The following is a 20,170-nucleotide window of genomic DNA, read 5'->3' as shown; positions in this document are numbered from 1 at the left end:
TCCAAAGACGAACTACATATTCCAGAATGCTCTATGCAGGAGCTCTCGCGAGAGGTGTGAGAAGGGCCCAGCCCCGCCCCGCGCGCCTGCTTCCGCCTCCCTGTGGCGGCGGCTTGTTGTTGTGGAGGCCAAAATGGCGGCTCAAGCGGCGGCGGCGGCCCAGGCGGCGGCGGCCCAGGCAGCGCAGGCTGAGGCGGCCGAGTCGTGGTACCTGGCGCTTCTGGGCTTCGCCGAGCACTTCCGCACTTCCAGCCCGCCCAAGATCCGCCTGTGTGTGCACTGCCTGCAGGCCGTGTTCCCCTTCAAGCCGCCGCAGCGCATCGAGGCCCGCACGCACTTACAGCTCGGTTCCGTGCTCTACCACCACACCAAGAACAGCGAACAGGCGCGCAGCCACCTGGAGAAGGCGGTGAGCGCGGACCCGGCCGCGAGGGAGGAGGCACGGGCTCTTTCCGGGGCCTGGGCTGACGGACTGCGACCCCAGCGGGCAGGGGCCGTCTGGCCCCTCTTCGGGTACCTGGGGCGCGACTTCCGCACGAGCAGCAGGACCCCGAAGCCGCCAGCCTCTCAGGGGACCCGAGGGCCTCTCTCTGTACCTTACTTAGCGTCCCTAGTGACAGGCAGGGCCCCAGGACCCCGCTCAGGGTATTGGAGAGTTGTCTCTTATCAGGAACAGTAGGGTCCCCAGATTCTCCAGGATTTCAGGAGAGTATCATCTGATGGTGCCTATGGGAAGGCCACCAGATCGGCCAGTGGGTCCTGCAGCTTCGAGCTCCTCAGGGCTCAGCCCCGTGAGCATCAGCTTGAACGCTCCCTCCTGAAGTGACTCAGGATAGGGCAGGGCCAAGGTGACAGTCCAGGCATCCCTTGAAAATCTTAAGTTTGGTCTCTCAGGCAACCTAGGAAGCATCCTCTCCCTGGACCTGGAAGTCTGATAAGTGTCTGGAGGGTATTGTGCCTCTATCCCTAATGCAAGGTGTCATAGATGGGAGGCAGAGGCTCAGAGAAAAGAAATTAAAATCCTGTAAGGCAGAACTGAGGGGGGCCTATGTTCCAGAACCATTTTCTACCATGGGGTGGGGTGGGATGGGGGGGGAAATCTCCAAGCTCTTGCTCTCTTTGTATCCATGGTGACTTCTCTTCCTCCCACCATGCGTTAGTCTATTCCCTTCAGAAGAGAGACCTCATCCCCCTATCTTGACTTGTGGGATTTTGGTGCTTCAAAGAATGTGGGAAAGTGGCTGTCATTGTGCCCCTTCTGGCGTTGGCATTGTTTCTTGTCATAGCAACGCTGTGCTTCTGTCAGACCAGGCCTCCATTTGCCGTTTACCTGGCCTTAATTTGGCTTAAGAGATTTCTTTAAAAAAAAAAAAAAATCAACTTAAGTTTTTAAAGTGTATTCATCTGAGGTAAATCCCAGCCCACCTATGTCTAGTCATGAATTACCTTTGGGAGAATATCAAAGAGTGTAAAGAGTTGGAAGGGGACTTTAGTCTTTGCTTGATCACCTTCCTTGTTTTAGGAGTGAGGCAGTATGGGTCTAGAGAGATGAAGTGATTTGCCCAAAGCTACACATCAAATTATTAACAAAACTGTCTCAAATTTGGGCTCAGGATCGGCAACTTCAGTGCCTAGACAATAAGTCATTATGGTTTTTATGAAGTTTTTTTTCTTCTCTTCATTCAGCAGATATTTATTCAGTTCACACCAGGTGCCAAGCTCTATTCTAGGTGCTGTAGATCAGTGATGACTAAAATAGTCCCTGTCAACATGAGCTTATGTTTTTTTGTGTGAAGGAGACAAACGTTAAATGTGTAGTAAAAGGTTAGGCAATGATAGAAGAGCCATGGAAAATATGATCCAAGGTGAAGAGATGGGAGTTGATGGGGAGCTTTTTTTTGGCAGACGTAGTGAGGAAAGTCTATCTGTAGGAGTGACATTTGAGCAAGCGTGAATGGGATGGGGAAAGCAAACCTGGAGAACGACTCAGGATGTCAGGTTAATCCCAAGAGATGCCTGAGCTGTGACCAGTTGGTGTAAGGTCTCTCCTGGGCAGTGATGAGGCTGAGATCAAATGGAGCCCCAGACTTCCCTGGGTGTGGGCATGTTGGAGACTGACTGCTCAGGCCTCATGGCCCAATGCTTTCAGTGAATTGGGGTCCTGAAGCTCTCCCTTCTCTGAATTAACAACAAATCTTGCCACCCTCTTCCCTTGTCTTGGGGGGTCATTCAGTCCTTTTTTTTTGAGCAGTGGTTCATAGTTGTATGTATTGTCACATTTTGCCTACCCAGTGCTGTGGAGGGGAAGCTGCCATGCCTCAGATTGCTTCCTTGGAGCCGCTGGGCTTCTAGATCCATAATTTAAACCATTATGCTTGTGAAGTGCCTTCCCTTGATTTTACAGAACCCTGAATCTTATGGGGTTTTCCACACAGCCACAAGGTCCCCCTCTTTAGCTCACACTGACATTGTACTTGGAAATCCCTTCCTTCCTGTCAGTTGCATCCCTAGCTAGGAATTTGTCCAGTTTTCAGTTAAAGTGCTTTTCTCCATGCTGTTTTCTTCTGCAATTGTATGTAATTTCCTATTGTGTTGCAACACAAGCATGTTTCTTTAATCTTCGTTCTTTGTTAGTCCTGTGATCCCCCCCCTCCCCACACTCAGGCTGCTGTCAACTTCGTTCCTTTCCCAGGTTCACTCAACAAAAAAAATTATAATACGTTCTTCTTTTATTAGTGGTTTGTTTCTAGTCCTGAAGAGCAAATGGCCAAATAGGTTTCCATTTCTTATTAGGGAGTCAACCCAGAATATCAAAAAGCATTTTTTTAAAGATTTTATTTATTCATGAGAGACACAGAGGGATAGACATTTTGTGACTGTTTTCTCCTTGATCATTCCTCATGCTGTTTTCTGAACTAATTTTCTGTAACTTTTGAGTGCTTCAGGTAAAACTTTCAATGGGCCTCCTCACTTACCACCACATTTGGTTTCCTTCTTACCATCTCTTCTGTTTTCTCTCTGAGAAACCCCCAACCTCCTTGGTAATCAATTTTTTTTAATATAAAGTTAGATTACCCTGTTTTTGCTTCCATCAGTGTCTCATTGCCTCAACTGCATTTGTAAACTTTGTAGAAGGAAGGTATTATCTGCTTACCCACCAACTTCATCCATTCTATCAACTTTGAAAGAATCATGTGTTCAGTGTTTCCATCAGAGGTATGGAGGATGTTTCTCTCTTTGCTCAACAGCGTTCTCTGAGGTCTCATCTGTTGGTCTCTTTGGCCCTTGCAAGCCCTTGAATCATCTGCTGGCTATTTCATTCCCCTCGATCTGCTCAGCAACTCCTGTAGCTATTGTGGCACATGACTGAACACTTCACCTGAGAGTCTCCCCCTTTTAGATTATAGTTTTAGCAGTGGTGTGTGTGTGTCATTAGGATTCTTGGCTGCTCAACTCCTGGAGTAAATAGTTCAGGATTAGAAGAGATGTTGCTTTACTCAGAAATCTCTTGGCTAGAGAATTTGTGTAGCTGTTTTCTGCAGATTCTTTGATACTGTGTTCCTTTTCATTTCATTTTCACCTTGGCTTTCCTCTTGCTACACACCTGCTCTTGTTTGCATTTTCAGTCTTTTCTTGCCTTATTTTCATGCTGTCTTTCCAGCAGACAGTTCCATTTTAGTCATTTACACATCCTCTGTGGAATCAAGAGAATCTACGTGTCTGTACTTAGTTGTGTATCTATACGCCATTAACTAAACTTTTTTTTTTTTTTAAGATTTTTTTACTTATTTGTTAGAAATGGCGGGGGGTGGGGTGGGGCGGGGAGGAAGCAGGCTCCATGCAGGGAGCCTGACGTGGGACTTGATCCCAGGTCTCCAGGATCACACCCCGGGCTGAAGGCAGCGCTAAACTGCTAAGCCACCGGGGCTGCCCCCCATTAACTAAACTTTTGATCATGTTTCTTTTTATCCCTTGGCCTAGAAAATGCATCATCATCTTAAACATCGCTGATTTGGGATCCCTGTGTGGCGCAGCGGTTTAGCGCCTCCCTTTGGCCCAGGGCGCTATCCTGGAGACCCAGGATCGAATCCCAGGTCGGGCTCCCGGTGCATGGAGCCTGCTTCTCCCTCTGCCTGTGTCTCTGCTTCTCTCTCTGTGTGACTATCATAAATAAATAAAAATAAAAAAAAAAAATTTAAACATCGCTGATTTGAAAGCTAGAGAGGAATAAATGCTACTTCTCTACAATGAATTGTTCATTATTTTTTATTACCCAGGTAGTCTTTCTTTATACACTGGTTTCTTCTCACTGTAATATTCGTGTCAGTGCCATGTTTGCTTACTCTTTGGGTTCGGAATGGAGATGCTCTTTAATGGTAGTTTTGCTCCCTGACTTAGAAAGCAGCTCCAAACTGTGCCATCTAGATGCTTGTTAATTCTGCTTCCAGGTTTACCCTGAGAATATCTGGTTTACCTTCTCAGCAAGTGATTAAATGCTTCCTTTCTCTTCTTCAGGCCCCAAAGGGCTTAGTTCTCAGCCTTTCATCAACAGGCATGGCTGGAGTATATCTTTTATCCTTCAGCATCATGTCCTGCCAAATTGCATATCCCATCTCTGGGAGCAAAACCTTGTGCAAAAGCTGTATTTTCAGAGTTTGGCATTAAGCATTTTCATGGAAGAGTGATCTGTGCTTCCTCCTGTCTTCATTTCTATTTTCTTCACTCTCACTCTCGGAGCCTCCTCTGACTTCAGGATGTGAAATCTGTCTAGGAACCATCCTTTCACGGTTCCACCAACTTGTCCTGCTGCCTCCCCTCCAACCTCTGATTTCTTCCTGTTCCTGCTTAGAAATCACTCAAGTATTGTTGTCACCTTCTACATGCCAGGCTCTGCATGTGGTCTTCTCAGAGACACTATCTCATTGAATCCTCAACAAACCCATGAGATAGAGACCACTTCCAACTTGCTAATGACAGTGTTGACAGGGGGTTTCTCATAGTCAAGGGCACACAGCAGAAGGAGGCAGGCTGGCTCTTAAGTACTGTACTTACATCCGAAAAGAGTTGCAGTCCATAACTATTTTTACACATTTTGATGATTTAAAAGCCGATCTTAAAAAAAAAAAAAAAAAAAAAAAACACAGGTTATTTTGATTCTGAGGTAATAAGAAATCTTCAAACACTGTCAGCCCTGGATGGAATCTTCCAGGCATGAGAGATGTGCTCTTTTATCCTATCCACCCTTCATGGCTTGTGCTGGCCCTGTGGTGACCCTTACTTTCCCTGAGAGTCCCAAGGTAACCCCAGGGACTTCTGGTAATTTATATCCCTGTCCCGCACCTGCAGGTTGCCCAGCAGTGAGATCTCTTGCTTTGGCTTCTTTCCTATCGTAAGGAAGGAGACAAAAACTATTTTTTACTTATTTTTATTTTTTAAAGATTTTATTTATTCATGAGAGAGAGAGAGAGAGAGAGGCAGAGACATAGGCAGAGGAAGAAGCAAGCTCCCCACAGGGAGCCCAATGAGGGACTCAATCCCCATACCCTGGGATCATGCCCTGAACTGAAGGCAGACACTCAACCACTGAGCCACCTAGGTGTCCCTAATACCTATTTTTTAGTGTTGCATAGTAAAACATATGGGTCAGTTAGCAACTTTGAATAAAGTAGCACCATTAGATAAGGTATTCTATATATTTAATTGTAAGGTGTATTTTCTGATGTGTCTATGTTTCTGGTTTGTGAATTTATGTTGCAAGATACAGAAGTGAAGTCTTATGTCTGTCTGGCAGTTGTTTGACTGACAGTCTTGGGAAAGTGACTGACTCTCCCTGACATGGGACCACTCCTGCACAACTCCTGGCCCAACCATGTCCCCAGTCACACAGTTTCCTCCCCTGGTTTCCCATCTCCTTCCAACTGGAAGCCTTCAGGAGCTTCTCTCACTGCCCTGACCGTCCCTGTGTAGAGTAGTGGTTTCTGTAGAAAGCACACTCTGACTTCTGTATTTACCAGTTGCATTGACATCACCTGTGTGGTTGAAGCTGGCTCCTCCCCGTGAGGACCCTGAGCCCCTCTTGTCCCTGCTACAAGGGGGTCCTTGAGAGGGGACACTCAAGCTGGCTGCAGAGTGCCTTTTGCCTGGGCCCTGTGTGTGTGCACATGAATGTGTGTCAGTCAGGAGCCCAGTGGTGCTGGAAGTTGTGGTCTCTGTTTCTCTCTGCCTCTCCCACAGTGCCCCCTCCTGGCCTACTTGTGTTTTGCAGGCAGTGAGTCTCAGTCTTTTCCCTGCCTCTGACTTCCTGGGCCACCATTCACCCTTGGCCCAGAGGCATCTCTAGCCCTAAGACCAGCAACTCTATGGGCCCTCTTCCTCCTTTCACATTCCCTTTACTGCCTTTAGGTATTCTTAAAACCCAGATTTGATTGGGTGCTTCTGTTTTATGCCTCTGACTGGGAAAGGCTCCAGGAATGATGTTGGGGCATTCTCATTCATAGGCAGTGCTGCCACACAAATGGCCCAGATATCATTGGGCCTTCCAGCCTAAGCTTCCTGGGCCTCTGCCTTTTTCCTAGGCTCTTCTCTACCCAGAGCACCTTACACTCCATTTTGCTTAGAGACACCTCACCCTTCAGGGCTCAACCCCAGGCATCATCCCCTCCCACACACTGTTCTCCCACGGAGCATGGTGAGTCAGGGTCTTCCGTTTTGCTCTGAATCTTTCTGCCAGCAATTGGCAAGGCTCTGTGAATGTCTGTAGGATGAGTGGGTTGGCAAGAACAGCATCTGGTGTATGCTTGGGTCCTAGGTGGTCTGACAGCATGGTTGGTGTCTTTCATGTAGTGGACTTGCCCACACACATCCTGACCGCCACCTCCTGTTGGAACATGGAGCTGCAGGGCACAGCAGTCCCCAGGGAGGAGCATGTCATGTGCTGGTGTGCATGCCAGCAGAGGGTAGGACAGTGAGCTCAGGTCTTAGAACCATCCTTGCTACCCCCTGGCCATGTTTGTACATACCACTCCTTCCTGGAGCACTCCTGCTTCCACTTTCAGGCTAACTTTGCTCATTTTCAAGCTTATTTATTTATTTATTTATTTGAGAGAGAGCACAAGCAGGAGGGAGGAGCAGGCTCCCACCTAGCCAGGAACCCAATGTGGAGCTCAATCCCAGGACCTTGGGGTCACGACCTGAGCCAAAAGCAGACACTCCATCCACTGAGCCACTCAGGTGCCTCCCAAGCATCTTTTAAATGTCATTTCTTCCAGGAAGGACTGACACCTCCAGACCCACTCTCCAGTTGTAATTGATTCCTTGTATGATGTTTTTTTCCGACTATCTGTGTACTGCAGTGAGTGGTACACAGGAGCTTTCAGCACACTTCCTTCTGGAGTGTCTCTGCTATGGTAGGAAGGGGGCTCTGAATCTGACTTGGGGGCTGACAAGATAGAAGACTCCTGTCCATAGGGGAGCAGGTACTCATTTTCTCTCCCTCAGCTGCACTCTGGTTGTGGGATTGCAGAGAAAGTAAGCCTGCCTTTTCAGGCCAAACAGGCCACCTTCTCACTTAACACCTGCAGCTTTTGGTGACAGGACAATCTGTGTAAACCCCAAAGTAGAACCAGCAAGTAGGCACCAAGTATTTAGCTGAAAATTAATCCTTTTTTCTTTTTCTTTTCAGTGGTTGATATCACAGCAAGTATCCTTTTCTTGTTGGTACCATTCCCTTTAAGGAAAGCTCCATTAAAAAAAAAAACCACCCACCAAGATTGTACTGTAAATTTGAATCCTCCCATGAAGCACTCCACAAAGATTTAGGCTTTGCCTCACCTGAAGAATCCCTTCTTCATTGTGGCTACCCCTACAGACCAACATCCTCTCCCAGGATGCCATGTTTCTCTTTGTACCCTGTCATCTAGCTCTACACCCAGCTGGCACCAACCATGGGGATTGCTAGAGGAGTAGGTGAACTTGAAGTTTCAGAGCAGGCGGGAATGTTCCAGTTCCGCCAGCTTCTGCAATGTAAGAACCCCAAGTTGTGGCCTTTGAAACTGACCTCTTTGCTGTATCTCTCCTTCCTTAACTGGATGTTATTAGATCCAGCAGTTTGAAGATGTTAAATTTGAAGCAGCAAGTCTTTTGTCCGAGTTATACTGTCAAGAGGTAAGAACACGTGAAGGTTTCTGAAAGCAAAGTCACTCTCCCTATATAGCAAAGGCGCAGTGGCAAACTGGGGCTCGGAAGTGGACTGCCTTCTTGCTTTTAATGCTTTCCATTACTTTTTTACTTCCTATACTGTGCATAGAGCATCCACGGGTCATCACTTGCTAATGAAAGCCAGCAAAATCTTTCTACCAAAGACTATTGGAAAATAGCCTTATTCCTAGGTTTCCTTGTTCCTAGCAAATCTGTATGCCTTCTTAACTTGGTTTCTAATCTCAGGCATAGCTGGAAATCACCTTTCCCTCCTTTAAGCAGCCACACATGAGGCTCCCTGAGTAGCAAGGTGTGCATGGTTCACATCCCTGGCCCCTCTCTCTGGTTGCAGAACAGGAAAGATGGCAATTTGTCTAACTTGACTGTTCAGGATTTTGGACTAAAGCTAGTTTCCAGTTTAGTTCAGTGAGGAGTTATTTTAAGAGCAATGCAAAAACTTCCCAGCCAATGAGTGAGTCCAATAAAGTCTTTTCTTCTTTTAATAAAGTAAATTGGCAACTCACAATTCCTTTGGTGAGCATGAACAGGAGTGGCCTTCTGGTGCCACAGCTGCTACATAAGGAATCCAGCTTGCTTGCCGGCTTGTTTTTTCCTCCCCAAACTTGACTGTTTCCTTTCAGAATTCTGTAGACGCAGCAAAGCCACTGCTGCGGAAAGCAATCCAGATCTCACAGCAGACTCCATACTGGCACTGCCGCCTGCTCTTCCAGCTTGCTGTGAGTACTGGGCCTAGCCAAGAAACATGGGTGCTCTGCAGGAGCTGTGACCTTGGGGCAGACCCGCCCAAGTACAAATAATAAACTCCAGGACACACAGGCTCCCCTCAGGCTGCTGCACTGAATGGGTGGGGACATAGGGATGTTGCTTTTACCTGCTAACTAGCCTCTGTCCTCAGCAAGACACTCCCCCACTCCCCCATCAGCACCCAGGGTGATGGTGGGAGTGTCCATCACCATAGGGACCAACACAGGGCCTTGTCTTCGTGTTCTCTTCCCTTCTGGTGCTTCCTTTGACCTGTGTTCATTTAAATTTGGGGAACATTTCTAGCTAGTGGCCCACTGTGTTTTGTAAAAGCTGAGCTGAGATTCCAAGGGACTGATTCCCTATCAGGCAATGAGTGGCTGAGTCAAGCCTAGACTCCATGAAAGTCCCCCACCTGGCCTCCCTTCAGTTCCCCAGACATAGGTGGTCTCTGTGCTCTGAGACTACTCCAGTGGTGGTGGGCTTTCTCAGGCTGGGCCTTCTGACTACAGTGGAGAGGCTGCCAACTAGGGGTCAGGAGAGAGGATGGGTAGGCTCTACTGTGAGGCATATTCTTTTTTTCTGGGCTCTACCTCCCCTTCATTGGCTGGCCTCCAGTCTCTCCTGTCTCAGAACCAGCCTGCCTACCAGGCTGCCCTTGCCCACCCTCCATGATAGCTCTGTCACCTGCCTATGCAGCCAAACTGTAAGTCACCTGTGTTGGTGGGTGCTGCGTGCATGCAGGAGCCCAAGCTCCTGACCAAGGCCCTGCAAGTGTATCTTCCTTTGAACCTATTAAGGCTTTTCTGTTTGAAACAGCTGTAGACACTTATCCCTGGCTGCCTCCCTAGTGACTAGCCCCCAAAGATGATCTGCAAAGCACACGATACACTCACAAAATCTTGGGGGTCTGTGCCTGTTAACTGCTGTCTGTGTGAGCCAGGAAGCTTAAACAAAGTATGCTGTAGACCAGGAGGAGTTCTATACTCAAAGCAATTAACGTGATGAAATAATTTAGTTGATGTAGCTCAAAACTGACCCTGAGACAATTTTGTTGGTATGTGGGGAAGGTTCACTTTTAAGCTACCAGCAGAGCACTAAGGTCAGGTACTATGTACTGTAAAGCAAGTGTCATTGTTCTCTCCTCTTTAGCAACTGCATACACTTGAGAAGGACCTGGTGTCAGCCTGCGACCTCCTGGGTGTAGGGGCCGAGTATGCCAGAGTTGTGGGATCTGAGTACACACGGTAGGCACCTCTGTCCACACCCCTCTCCCTCTTACTTGGAAATGGCTTGGCTGTCTTGTTCTGGACAATAAAAAGCATTGGCATTCTGTCCTGAAACGAGGATCACTTTTGCATATAGTAAAAAACATGCAGATTAAGGCAACACGAGACATCTCTTGCCCTATTGATTCATGAAGTTGGGAGGGGAGAATTGACTGACCAGGGGAACGCAGCCTGTTTTCTCAGTGCTAGCATGAATCTAGTATCTCTCTCTTTCTTTTTTTTTTTGTTTTGTTTTGTTTTTGAATCTAGTATCTCTTAAAATGAAAAGTACTCATATGATGTGCTGGGCTGGTCCCCACAGATGCAAGGACAGTGCTCCCAGAGGGTCTGCTTGGCAGTGCCTATGGGCAACCCCAGTGTCCCTGCTCAGGGTTCATTGAGGAGGGCTTGGGTGTACAATAGGAGACAGAGTAAGTGGGCCTTTGTATAAAAGAGGGGACATATGTTCATGTTACCCACAGAACTGCTTAGACCGCAGTCTGGAGACTGGTGCTCTGGGGTCAGAGGCCACTGGTGCTTCATTATGTACCCTCTGTGAAGGCCTCCAGTCTGTCTCTTTTTTCCCCTTAAAGAGCTTTGCAGTAGACAGGTACCAGGCAATGGGGCTTTTATTCTGTTGTATGCATTAGGGTTTTGTAAAGTTCCCTTTCCTGGGGACTGATCTTAGGCCATGGAGTTGTTGGGAAAAAACTGTCCCCAACTCTGTTCTCTGAACTCTAGACTTGAAAGTGCCCATAGGAGCACTTGGCTATCCTAAGGCTGTCCTGGACCCTTGGCCACCCTGAGAGGGCATCTGTCACACACACTGGCCCCCTTTGTGCTATAGCTGTCACTGGGTTTGTGGTGATACTTAGGCTCTACAGGGCATAGGGACAGCTGAACACTATGCATATTCACTCAAGAGTGTCTCCTGACCAGGCTTCTGTGCTGTTGTAGACAGACGGCCTGGGTGGGCTCCATCAGGGCACAGTAGCTGCAGGTCACTTGGCCCAGAACCTCTGACCTAGGGTGATAACGTGTGTGACACCATGGGAACCTTAATACAAAGTTCCCAGCCTTTAGATTTTGATGGCTGGACAATGGGCAGGTAGACTCTAGGGTCTGCCTGCCATGAGGTAACAACAGAGAATGGCGTGGTATCCTGGAACATAGACATCTGTTTTTCTGTGTGACTGACCTCCCCACCTCAGTCTCCCAACCCAGAAAATGGGGAGAATGGCACCTACTTGATTCTGCCAACACTGGTGAGACAGAAATTTTGATGTTGAATAAACTAGGGGCCTATGGGCTGGGATTCTTGAAAGCAGCAGCCCCTGCCTCCCACCAGCATGCTGGGGCACCTTGGGGTGAGCCCAGTGCCATCCACTGACGCGGAACCCCTCTCTACTGTCAGCCAAGGTGGAATTGTGGCATATTTGCATTCCATACTCTGCTCCTACATGCTTTCTGAGCACCTGTTTATCATGAGGTTTTTGAGCCTCATGAACATCTAAACCAAGCAAAAAAAAAAAAAAAAAATAGAGGAATATCAAACAGGATGAAGTAGAATAAGCCTTATAAATAAATAAAACAGACCACCGGGGATTGCTGCACATTAGGTCCCCATGAACTTTGGGGTGGCACGGTCATCCCAGGAGGTGCCAAAGCCTCACAGACTGACTCACCCTCTCTTTTCCAGGGCACTGTTCCTGCTCAGCAAAGGAATGGTAAGTTAAGACTGGGTGGAGTGGGGCTGGTGTGGAGGAGGCGAGGCCAGGCTCCATTCACTTGGCATAGTGTAGCCCCTTGGGGGCCCAGACCTCATACACAGCAGGCTATAGCAAGGGTGAGGCCCTGGTGCCCCTGCTCAGTTCAGAAGTGACACTCAGACTCCAGGTTGTGGGATTTGTGCTAAAGAAGCAGCAGCCTTGGGTTGGTTTTGTGCCCTCTCTGTGTGGTGCCCTGGATGGGCCCAGACCCAGGTACCCAGAGGGGCTCCCAGCATCTGCGCCTCCCTCCCCAGCTGCTGCTGATGGAGCGCAAGTTACAGGAAGTGCACCCGCTGCTGACCCTCTGTGGACAGATAGTTGAGAACTGGCAAGGGAACCCCATCCAGAAGGAGTCTCTGCGCGTCTTCTTCCTGGTGCTTCAGGTGACTCATTACTTGGATGCCGGGCAGGTACGTAGTGCCTCCCACATGAGGGCTGATGGGGAGTGAGCAGGCTGTGCATGGGCATTAGGCCAAGACATCAGCTCTGTGGTGGCCTCTTGTCACTAGCCACACAACATGTCTCTCATCGGGGGCTCACTTTCTCCTACACACCTGGTCACAGTCTGGCACTAGTGCTTTGGACCCGTGGGCAGAAGGCACTCTGAGAATGGGGGTTTCCTATTCCTAGCATTGTGGCAGAAGGAAGGGTGGCACACACACCCACTTGGCGCATGATGGTTGAAGACAGTATGTGGAATCCATGAGAATAAACTGAGGATTCTGGCATGGTGCCTGGCACACAACAGGTACCCCAGCAGTGTCTGTCTACCATCCCCCAGCTGATGACAGCTTTAAGGAATTCGAGAAGGGACTGACAGGATCAGCTGTATCTGAGAGTAGACTGTAATTCTCGTGTGGTTGGGGAGCAGCTGCATCTGCATGGGTGAACATCTTCTCTCCATCCATCTTACCCCACCCTGTCCCAGTGACCAACCAAAGGCGGGACCTCTCTGGTGCTGCTCTGGTGCACACCTCTCTGGTGTGCTAGAAGGCCACAGGTAGAGCTTAGTGGCATTGAAGGCCCCAGAAAGTGCCGAGTTGGTGTCCCATTGGTAAGGGGCTTCTTCTTTTCCCCCACCTGCACCCAGCTTTGCCTGTTGGGCCAAGCACTACACCTAACACATAGGATTATAGAGCAGACTTTCATGGGGTGCTGATAGCGGTAGAAATAGCCTATGAGGGACATTGGGATAGGGCTTACCACAATAGAGGCCAGTCTATATAAACCCTGATGCCTAAAGGACTCCCAGGGAGCCATTTCCCACCCCTTAGGATAACCAGCTGCCCCAGCCCTACCTTTCCTTCCTGGGGTTACTATAGGAAAGTAAAAATGTGACTTGAGCAGAGTCTTTGAACAGGCTTCTCTCAGGCCTTGGTATGGGGGCCCAAAACTGAGTTGTGGCCAAGCTTCAATCCTACAGATGACCTACCTGGCCCTGTCCTGTTCCCTGAAAGCTGGCTGACCAATCTGGGGGTGGGCATCATGCAGTGATAAGCATAGCAGGGGTTCCTGGGAGGAAGGGGCTGAGAAGTGGCTGGACAGGCACCTAAGAGTGCTGGCACATGGGGGGAGCAGGCAGGCCCTCAGTTGTGTAGTGCTGCTGGCCCACTCCAGGTGAAGAGCGTGAAGCCGTGCCTGAAGCAGCTACAGCAATGCATCCAGACCATCTCCACGCTGCATGATGATGAGATCCTGCCCAGCAACCCTGCCGACCTCTTCCACTGGCTGCCCAAGGAGCACATGTGTGTACTCGTCTACCTGGTGAGTCTCTGGGGAACTGGGTCCAGGGTGGCTAAGAGGGTGAGAAGAGGGTCACAGTGACCACCTCTGTCTGGTCTTGTCGCCAGGTGACCGTGATGCACTCCATGCAGGCCGGCTACCTGGAGAAAGCACAGAAATACACAGACAAAGCCCTCATGCAGCTGGAGAAGCTCAAGAGTAAGTCTCTAGGGCTGGACCAGGCTCTACTTAGCAGGTTGCATAGCCACAGCGCCCCCTGGTGGATGGCCTGAGTGCCACCTCTTGTGCTGGCCTGAAGAACCTGGAAGGGCAGCAGTGCTGAGCAGTCACCATGAGTCCCTGCCCCGTGGGTCTTGTTAACCCATTTGTAAGATAGGTGCAATCTGAGATCAGAGCAGAGCAGGCCAGGCTTAGACTTGATCCTTGATCCCTGGCCAGCAGGGGGTCTTGTGCTATCTCTGCCGCCCAGCACGCCCCCCCCTCGCCCCCCCAACCTCCCCCCCTTTGCTCAAGACGAATGTGAGGGTTGGTGGGTCCCAACCAGCGCCTGTTGGACAGCGTGCTCAGTTGAAAAAGACAGTGGCTGCTTTTGCTTTCTGTTCTCAGTGTTGTGACGTCAATCACTCTTGGTGAGGCTGAGATCAGAAATCAGATCTCCCTGACCAGTAGCAGGTCCTCTGGAGGTCATGGGTTTTTCCTGGATGCCCAACTAATCCCTCCTGTAGGACCAAGGAACTTTGATTAGGAGGACCCCAGAGCCACATGTGTCCCTGGCTGGCTCAGCATCCCTGTTAAACTGTTCATCTCCTTCTTATACCCTCATTAGTACTGTTGGGAGAGGAACCTTCAGACCCAGAGAACCAAAGCCCACAGTGATGGTGCTTCTTTCCCTCCAATGAGCTGGGAAAGGACTGTGGGTACCATCTGGCTCCAGTGTGAAGACAACCTCTCAGGGAAGCCAAGAGCTGAGTTCCTTCATTGCTGCCTGAGACCTGTTGCACAGTTTCACTCTCCTGGGCTAGTGCAACACTTCTACAATCCACTGTGTCCAGAGTGCTCTGGAGCACTCCCTTGGGTCACAGTGGAGTGAGGATGGGAGGCAAATCTATCTCTCCAGGGATTTCTTACTCTTAGAACACTCTGGTGTTCTAACACTAAAATCTGGCTCTGAGCCTGTCAATCCACCTGGATAGGGAGATGAACCCCCTCACTCTAGGGTACAGTGGACACCAAATGAGATGACAGAGCTAGTGCTAAGCAAGTGCCCAGGAAAGGAAATGGGCTTAGACCTGGCTAGCCAAGGGGCTGACGTGGTGGGAGGTGGGAGGATGCAGTCCCGAGGAGGCTCTGTGTCAGTCTCCCAGAGTCTCTTCTCTAACTACCCTTTGAGTACTCACCCCCACCTCTCACCCCCAGTGCTTGACTGCAGCCCTATCCTGTCCTCCTTCCAAGTGATCCTACTTGAACATATCATCATGTGTAGGCTTGTCACAGGACACAAGGCCACTGCACTACAGGAGGTAATGATGCCAGAGGCCACACACATGGGTGGGAAAGCTGTTGGGGTCGGCCGGGTCTCAAGTTGTCACATGGGAGAATGTAAATTTGCCTGGTGTATGTCAGCAGAATATCCAACTTTGTCATTTCAGTATGCTTTGTTAGTTGGTGATCCTGGTGGACATAACTGATCAGAGAATATGATACAGAAATCCGTGGTACTTTCCCTAAAAGTTTGCATGCCCAAGGAACATGGAGTCTGAGGATTTGGGGTCCCCTGATGGTGATCCTAGCACTCTGGCCAATCCATAATCTCTAATGTTTACCTTCTGGAGAGGGGTTAGGGGCCCAGAGTAGGGTGAAGGTGCTGTGTGTCTAAGACACATGTTCGAAAGGGAGGATAAGATGGGAGACAAGGGTCGTCATTCTCAAGGAGGTCAGGGCTGCACTTGGCCCTCATGACAGACATATTTGCTGGGACTTTGTGCCCCAGGGAAGGTAGGATGTGGGCATACCTGTCGGCATTGGGGTCTCCCAGATGCTGCTGGGACTCCAGGTCCCATGTTAGAGGCCTTGTGATGTTGAACATGCTCTTTCCTGGCAGATCTCCCAGGTCTGCCAGCTGTGCCAGCAGTCCCCCCGGCTCTTCTCCAACCACGCGGCACAGCTGCATACGCTGCTGGTGAGTACACAGGCCGCCTGCCCCCGGCCCCCTTCCAGTGACTAATCTCATGACCGCTGCCCCAGCCAGGATCCAGAATATTTCTAGCGGGCTTTATTCCGATAAGCATCTTAAGTCTGAGTTGGGTTGTGTCCCGGGAGGAGGGGGTAATTAAGCATGCCATTTTTCTGCCCCTTTGCTGGAGTAAAGCTCAGATGTAGCTGGCTCAGCAGTCACTCATCAGGCCTGTTTGGGTTTAGTTGTGCAGCCCTGGGCAAACTGCATGGCTTCAGACCCTTGACACCTTCTTCTTCCAGGGCCTGTACTGTGTCTCTGTCAACTGCATGGACAATGCAGAAGCCCAGTTCACCACAGCCCTGCGGGTAAGGTGCCGGCCCTCGCTCCAAGGGGCGGGCGGTTCTTCTCAGGAGTCGGGCGTGGTCTGTGATGAGGACAACCTCTGCACAAAACTGTGCTCCGTGGGCGACTGCAGCGCTCAGCCTGCCACCGGCTGTGACAGTAACATGCCATTTACCCGGGACTCTCCCGGGCAGGTCCGGTGCTATTCGGATGGGGCAAGGCCAGTACTGACAAAACAGTATGACAGGGACAGCTGTGGGCAGGGAGGCTTTTGGCCAGCATGGGATGGGACAACTGGAGGGCAGCCATCAGGGAGAGCCCAGTGCCCACTGGTACCACAGCCTATTCAGCCTCTTTCACTCCTGATTCCCACCCAGCCTACCTGATAGCCTGCCAGGTTGGTTTTGGCTCTGGTCAGAGCTGAAGATGCGGAGTCACTTGGCAGGGGTCAGGAGCTCCCTGGAGCCACCCCCGTGGCAAGTCCTGGGACACAAAGCAGGGTCTATTCTATCCTGTGGCAGCCTGGTTGCTCTGGGGGTCATGAAGGAGGTCTGCTGGGGCGATGTCCTCGCCTCAGACAGGGTCACAGCAGGCCCTGGGAGAAAGCTGGTGTTACGTCCTCCTGGAGAGACCCACCTCAGGCCCAGGAATTGATAGCCGGCACCAGGTCCCGGTTCTGCCTGTCTTATTCCAGGACCAGATAAGCACATCCCCATTTTGGCATCCATGTCCTCACAGGAAAAGGAAGCTGGCTACACCTTCCCCCTGGGGATCCTGAGAAGGCCCCAGACAGAGATGTTGGGGAGTAGGGGTGGCTGCATGACTCATGTGAAGTGAGTCTGTGCTGATACATCAGATGAGGGGGTGGGGGTGCTGTGTGCATCTTTCAGATGAGGAGTTCTGTCCCTTGTGCGGGTCTCCCGACCTCTTAATTCCTTGGGTTGGGCTCAGTGGCATTACTGCTCCTCTGAGATTCTCTGTGTGGATTTGGATGCTGCCACCCTGCTGCTTGTTTGGCATTGTGCAGGAGCCTCTGGCCGCATGCCATAATGTGAAGAGTGGACCAGGTGCCCACCCCATGGCCTTCTCAGCCTTTCCATCCATACCCACTCCTCTGGGCCTTAGGCAACTTACTCTGCCAGCTGCAGTGGTACCAGGACACCCTCACACAGCTGCCCTGTTACCTGCAGTTATTCCATGGCCCTATGAAGTTCTCTCAGCCCCTCCCTCCACATCTTAACGTCCCACAAGGGGCTGCTGCTGTTTTGATGGTGTGCGCCTCAGGGGAGTCCACACAGCACTCCTACAGGCCATGTGGGAAGTGGTGCAGCCAGGATACACACTCGAACCCCACGTGGCCCCAAACACATGCTTTTCCTGTGGTCCTACAGCAAACAAACCAGAGCTGTTTGCTCACTTCAGGAGACCTGGACCTCCTCAGTGCACGCTGGAGTCCTGTGGGTGGGGGCTGCATTTCCAAGGCAGCTTCAGCCTCCCAACAGCTGTGCTCACTCAGTCCTGTTGGGAAGCAGGATTTGGGTAGTGCTCAGGCTACTCAGATTGACCCCTCTCTCCACCATTCTTATTTTCCAAGAAGAGCTGAGGACGGCGGTCCGTCTGCTACCAGTCATCAGCAGCATCTCTGGTGTCTGACAGCCTGAGTTACCCTCCTGGTGGTATCCTCCCCAGGATTAGCACATGCCTCTGCTGTGTCAGCCCACACTGGCGTCCAAGGGGTCACTGGTGTGGTGTGGAGAGAGGGACTATCTGGGTCTTAGTCCCGAGAAAGAGGCAGAAAATAGACTACAGTGCAGTGTGTTCTCAGGGCAGGATCGGGGGTGGCTGATTTTCTTTTTTTCTGTTTCCTAAGTTTCTCCTAACGTGGATGATGGTTATAGAGTGAAGAGAAATAACAGCTCTATGCTCCTGGAATTCAGGAGGCAGGCAAGGGGGTCTGTCTGAAATGAAAGGACTAAAATGATTCCGGATTAGCCCCAGTGCCACTGAGTGGCCCCAGTGTGATGTGGCTGTGCCTGGCATGGCCCTCTAATAGCAATGTGTCCTGTTCTAGCTCACCAACCACCAGGAGTTGTGGGCCTTCATCGTGACCAATCTGGCGAGTGTGTATATACGGGAAGGAAATAGACACCAAGAGGTAGTAGGTGACATGCTTCATGTTTGGTATCTTTTCAACTCTTATTCGGGGGCATTGGGGTTGGAGTTCTCCTGGGCACCAGCAAATCTCAGCAGCCCCAGAGTTTCACCCTCCAATAAGTGGCACTGTCCCACCCAGAGTTGCAGGCATGCAGGGGCAGACAGGTCCAGGACAGGAACATTCCCGAGCTAAATAACACTTCTCTGTGTTGAGAGCGAGCCAAGCTTTATTAAATTGCACAGAAAAAAAAGATCCAGTTTCTTCTACCCCAACCTGACTGTTCTAGAGTGTCAGTGAGGCCTCATGTTCATTTCTGAGGAGCAGCAGCTCAGGCAGCCATTTGCACTGTGCTCCTAGATTGTCCTAATGACCCAGCCTTTAAAGGGGTAAGGGGCTCCCAGGGCTTGTCGTTATAGGACAAGTGCCCTCACACCAGGTTCCCCCTGCAACCCTCAACCCTGAAATTCCCTTCAGCCCTGGGATCCCCCCTCAGCCCTAGAATTACCTTCTCCCAATCCTGGTCTCCTGCCTCCAAATCTGAGATTTAGTTATTTTTTCATTTCCATGGCTTTCGTTTTATCTTTAGTCTATGAAAAAGTTAGCTGACCTCCCAGCTTCTGGGTTTGGATGTTTTGGGCTCTAGGGAGCAGAAAGCCCTTCAGCGGTTAGGAAGTAATGGGCAGGGTTATCATAGGGCCAGGAGTGAACTCCATGGGTCATATTTAGGGGGTCATGGCTTCACAATTGGGGAGCTGGCTTCCCTGTGTCTTTATCCTCCCAGCATCTGCCTCCTGGAGGTGCAATAGGAGACACTGGGAGCAGCTTCAGCTCACTTCAACCATGTCATCTATCCCTCCCTCCTTGTCAGCCAGAGGAGACCTAGAGCATGGGTCACATGGCTGCATATCAGAGCCTCCCAGGATCCCTGTACCTCCCGATAAACCCCACCCCCAACCCACAAGACCCATGTGGGCTGGTCTTACCACCTTGCTCTCCCATATTGGGCCCTTCTGAGCATATAAAAGCTGAGACTGAGCCACTGCCCTGATCACCCAGTCCCCCTCATTTGATGTGGGGAAGGCTGAGAGTTGACCCAACCCCAACTCTTTACATTGGAGGCTGTGATTCCCATCAGATAGGGGGTGAGGAGGTAAACAGCTTTGTGCAGTCTTCTGGAGTGCCTTCACCTATCCTTGGAGGTTCTGACCCCACTCTTTGTGGGTTACTCAGGCATGAGATTTGGGTTGAGAGCACGATGCTCTTAGGTTGGTTTGGGAAGGTGCAAGCAGCCCTAGTCAATTTAGTGGCATATTTGAGGCTGAATTTTTTCCTGTTTCAAAATGCAAAATGATCCTAACTGTTATTTCTGCCACAGCTATATAGTTTGTTGGAGAGGATCAATCCAGACCACAGCTTCCCTGTCAGGTAGGTGACCCGAGTGCTGAGTGCCCCATTGACCTACTGTCTTACGTTTTCCATGTTCCTGGGGTGGTGCCAGTGCTGGTGGGACCCAACTACCCTATGTACCCGATGCCTCTTGCTCCTCCCTCCCTGCCTATAAACCTGCTGCACTCGAAAAAAACCCACCAAAGTATTCTGCTGTCTCTCCTGTCAGCTCACACTGCCTGCGAGCTGCAGCTTTCTACGTGCGCGGGCTCTTCTCCTTCTTCCAGGGACGCTACAATGAGGCCAAGTGAGTATGGGGAGAGGACGGGTTGCCCCTTACCTGGCACCTCCTGGGCTAGCCATCCAGGTGGTT

At 50.4% G+C, this 20,170-nt stretch overlaps 1 protein-coding gene across 3 annotated transcripts in view; it reads left to right on the top strand.

The window, feature by feature from the left end:
- The first annotated feature begins 87 nt into the window (after positions 1-87).
- The window catches only part of MAU2 (MAU2 sister chromatid cohesion factor), a 27,460-nt gene continuing 7,377 nt past the window's right edge, over positions 88-20,170 (top strand). The window contains exons 1-15 of one of the 3 annotated variants that reach the window (XM_072786598.1): positions 88-409; positions 7,682-7,699; positions 8,098-8,163; positions 8,838-8,933; positions 10,111-10,205; positions 11,926-11,953; positions 12,250-12,405; positions 13,613-13,759; positions 13,846-13,936; positions 15,155-15,258; positions 15,840-15,917; positions 16,214-16,279; positions 18,328-18,411; positions 19,787-19,836; positions 20,027-20,104. In XM_072786598.1, coding sequence (XP_072642699.1) covers positions 134-409; positions 7,682-7,699; positions 8,098-8,163; positions 8,838-8,933; positions 10,111-10,205; positions 11,926-11,953; positions 12,250-12,405; positions 13,613-13,759; positions 13,846-13,936; positions 15,155-15,258; positions 15,840-15,917; positions 16,214-16,279; positions 18,328-18,411; positions 19,787-19,836; positions 20,027-20,104 — 1,433 coding nt within the window. In that variant the 5' untranslated portion in view covers positions 88-133. Of the gene's footprint in view, positions 410-7,681; positions 7,700-8,097; positions 8,164-8,837; positions 8,934-10,110; positions 10,206-11,925; positions 11,954-12,249; positions 12,406-13,612; positions 13,760-13,845; positions 13,937-15,154; positions 15,259-15,839; positions 15,918-16,213; positions 16,280-18,327; positions 18,415-19,786; positions 19,837-20,026; positions 20,105-20,170 lie in introns of all 3 variants that reach the window. The other 2 variants (XM_072786597.1, XM_072786599.1) reach the window with 2 other exon arrangements.

This window comes from Canis lupus, chromosome 19, assembly GCF_048164855.1.
Source record: "Canis lupus baileyi chromosome 19, mCanLup2.hap1, whole genome shotgun sequence".
NCBI classification, from domain to species: domain Eukaryota; kingdom Metazoa; phylum Chordata; class Mammalia; order Carnivora; family Canidae; genus Canis; species Canis lupus.
The sequence above is the reverse complement of the archived record's forward strand: the minus strand, read 5'-3'. Positions and strand labels throughout refer to the sequence as shown.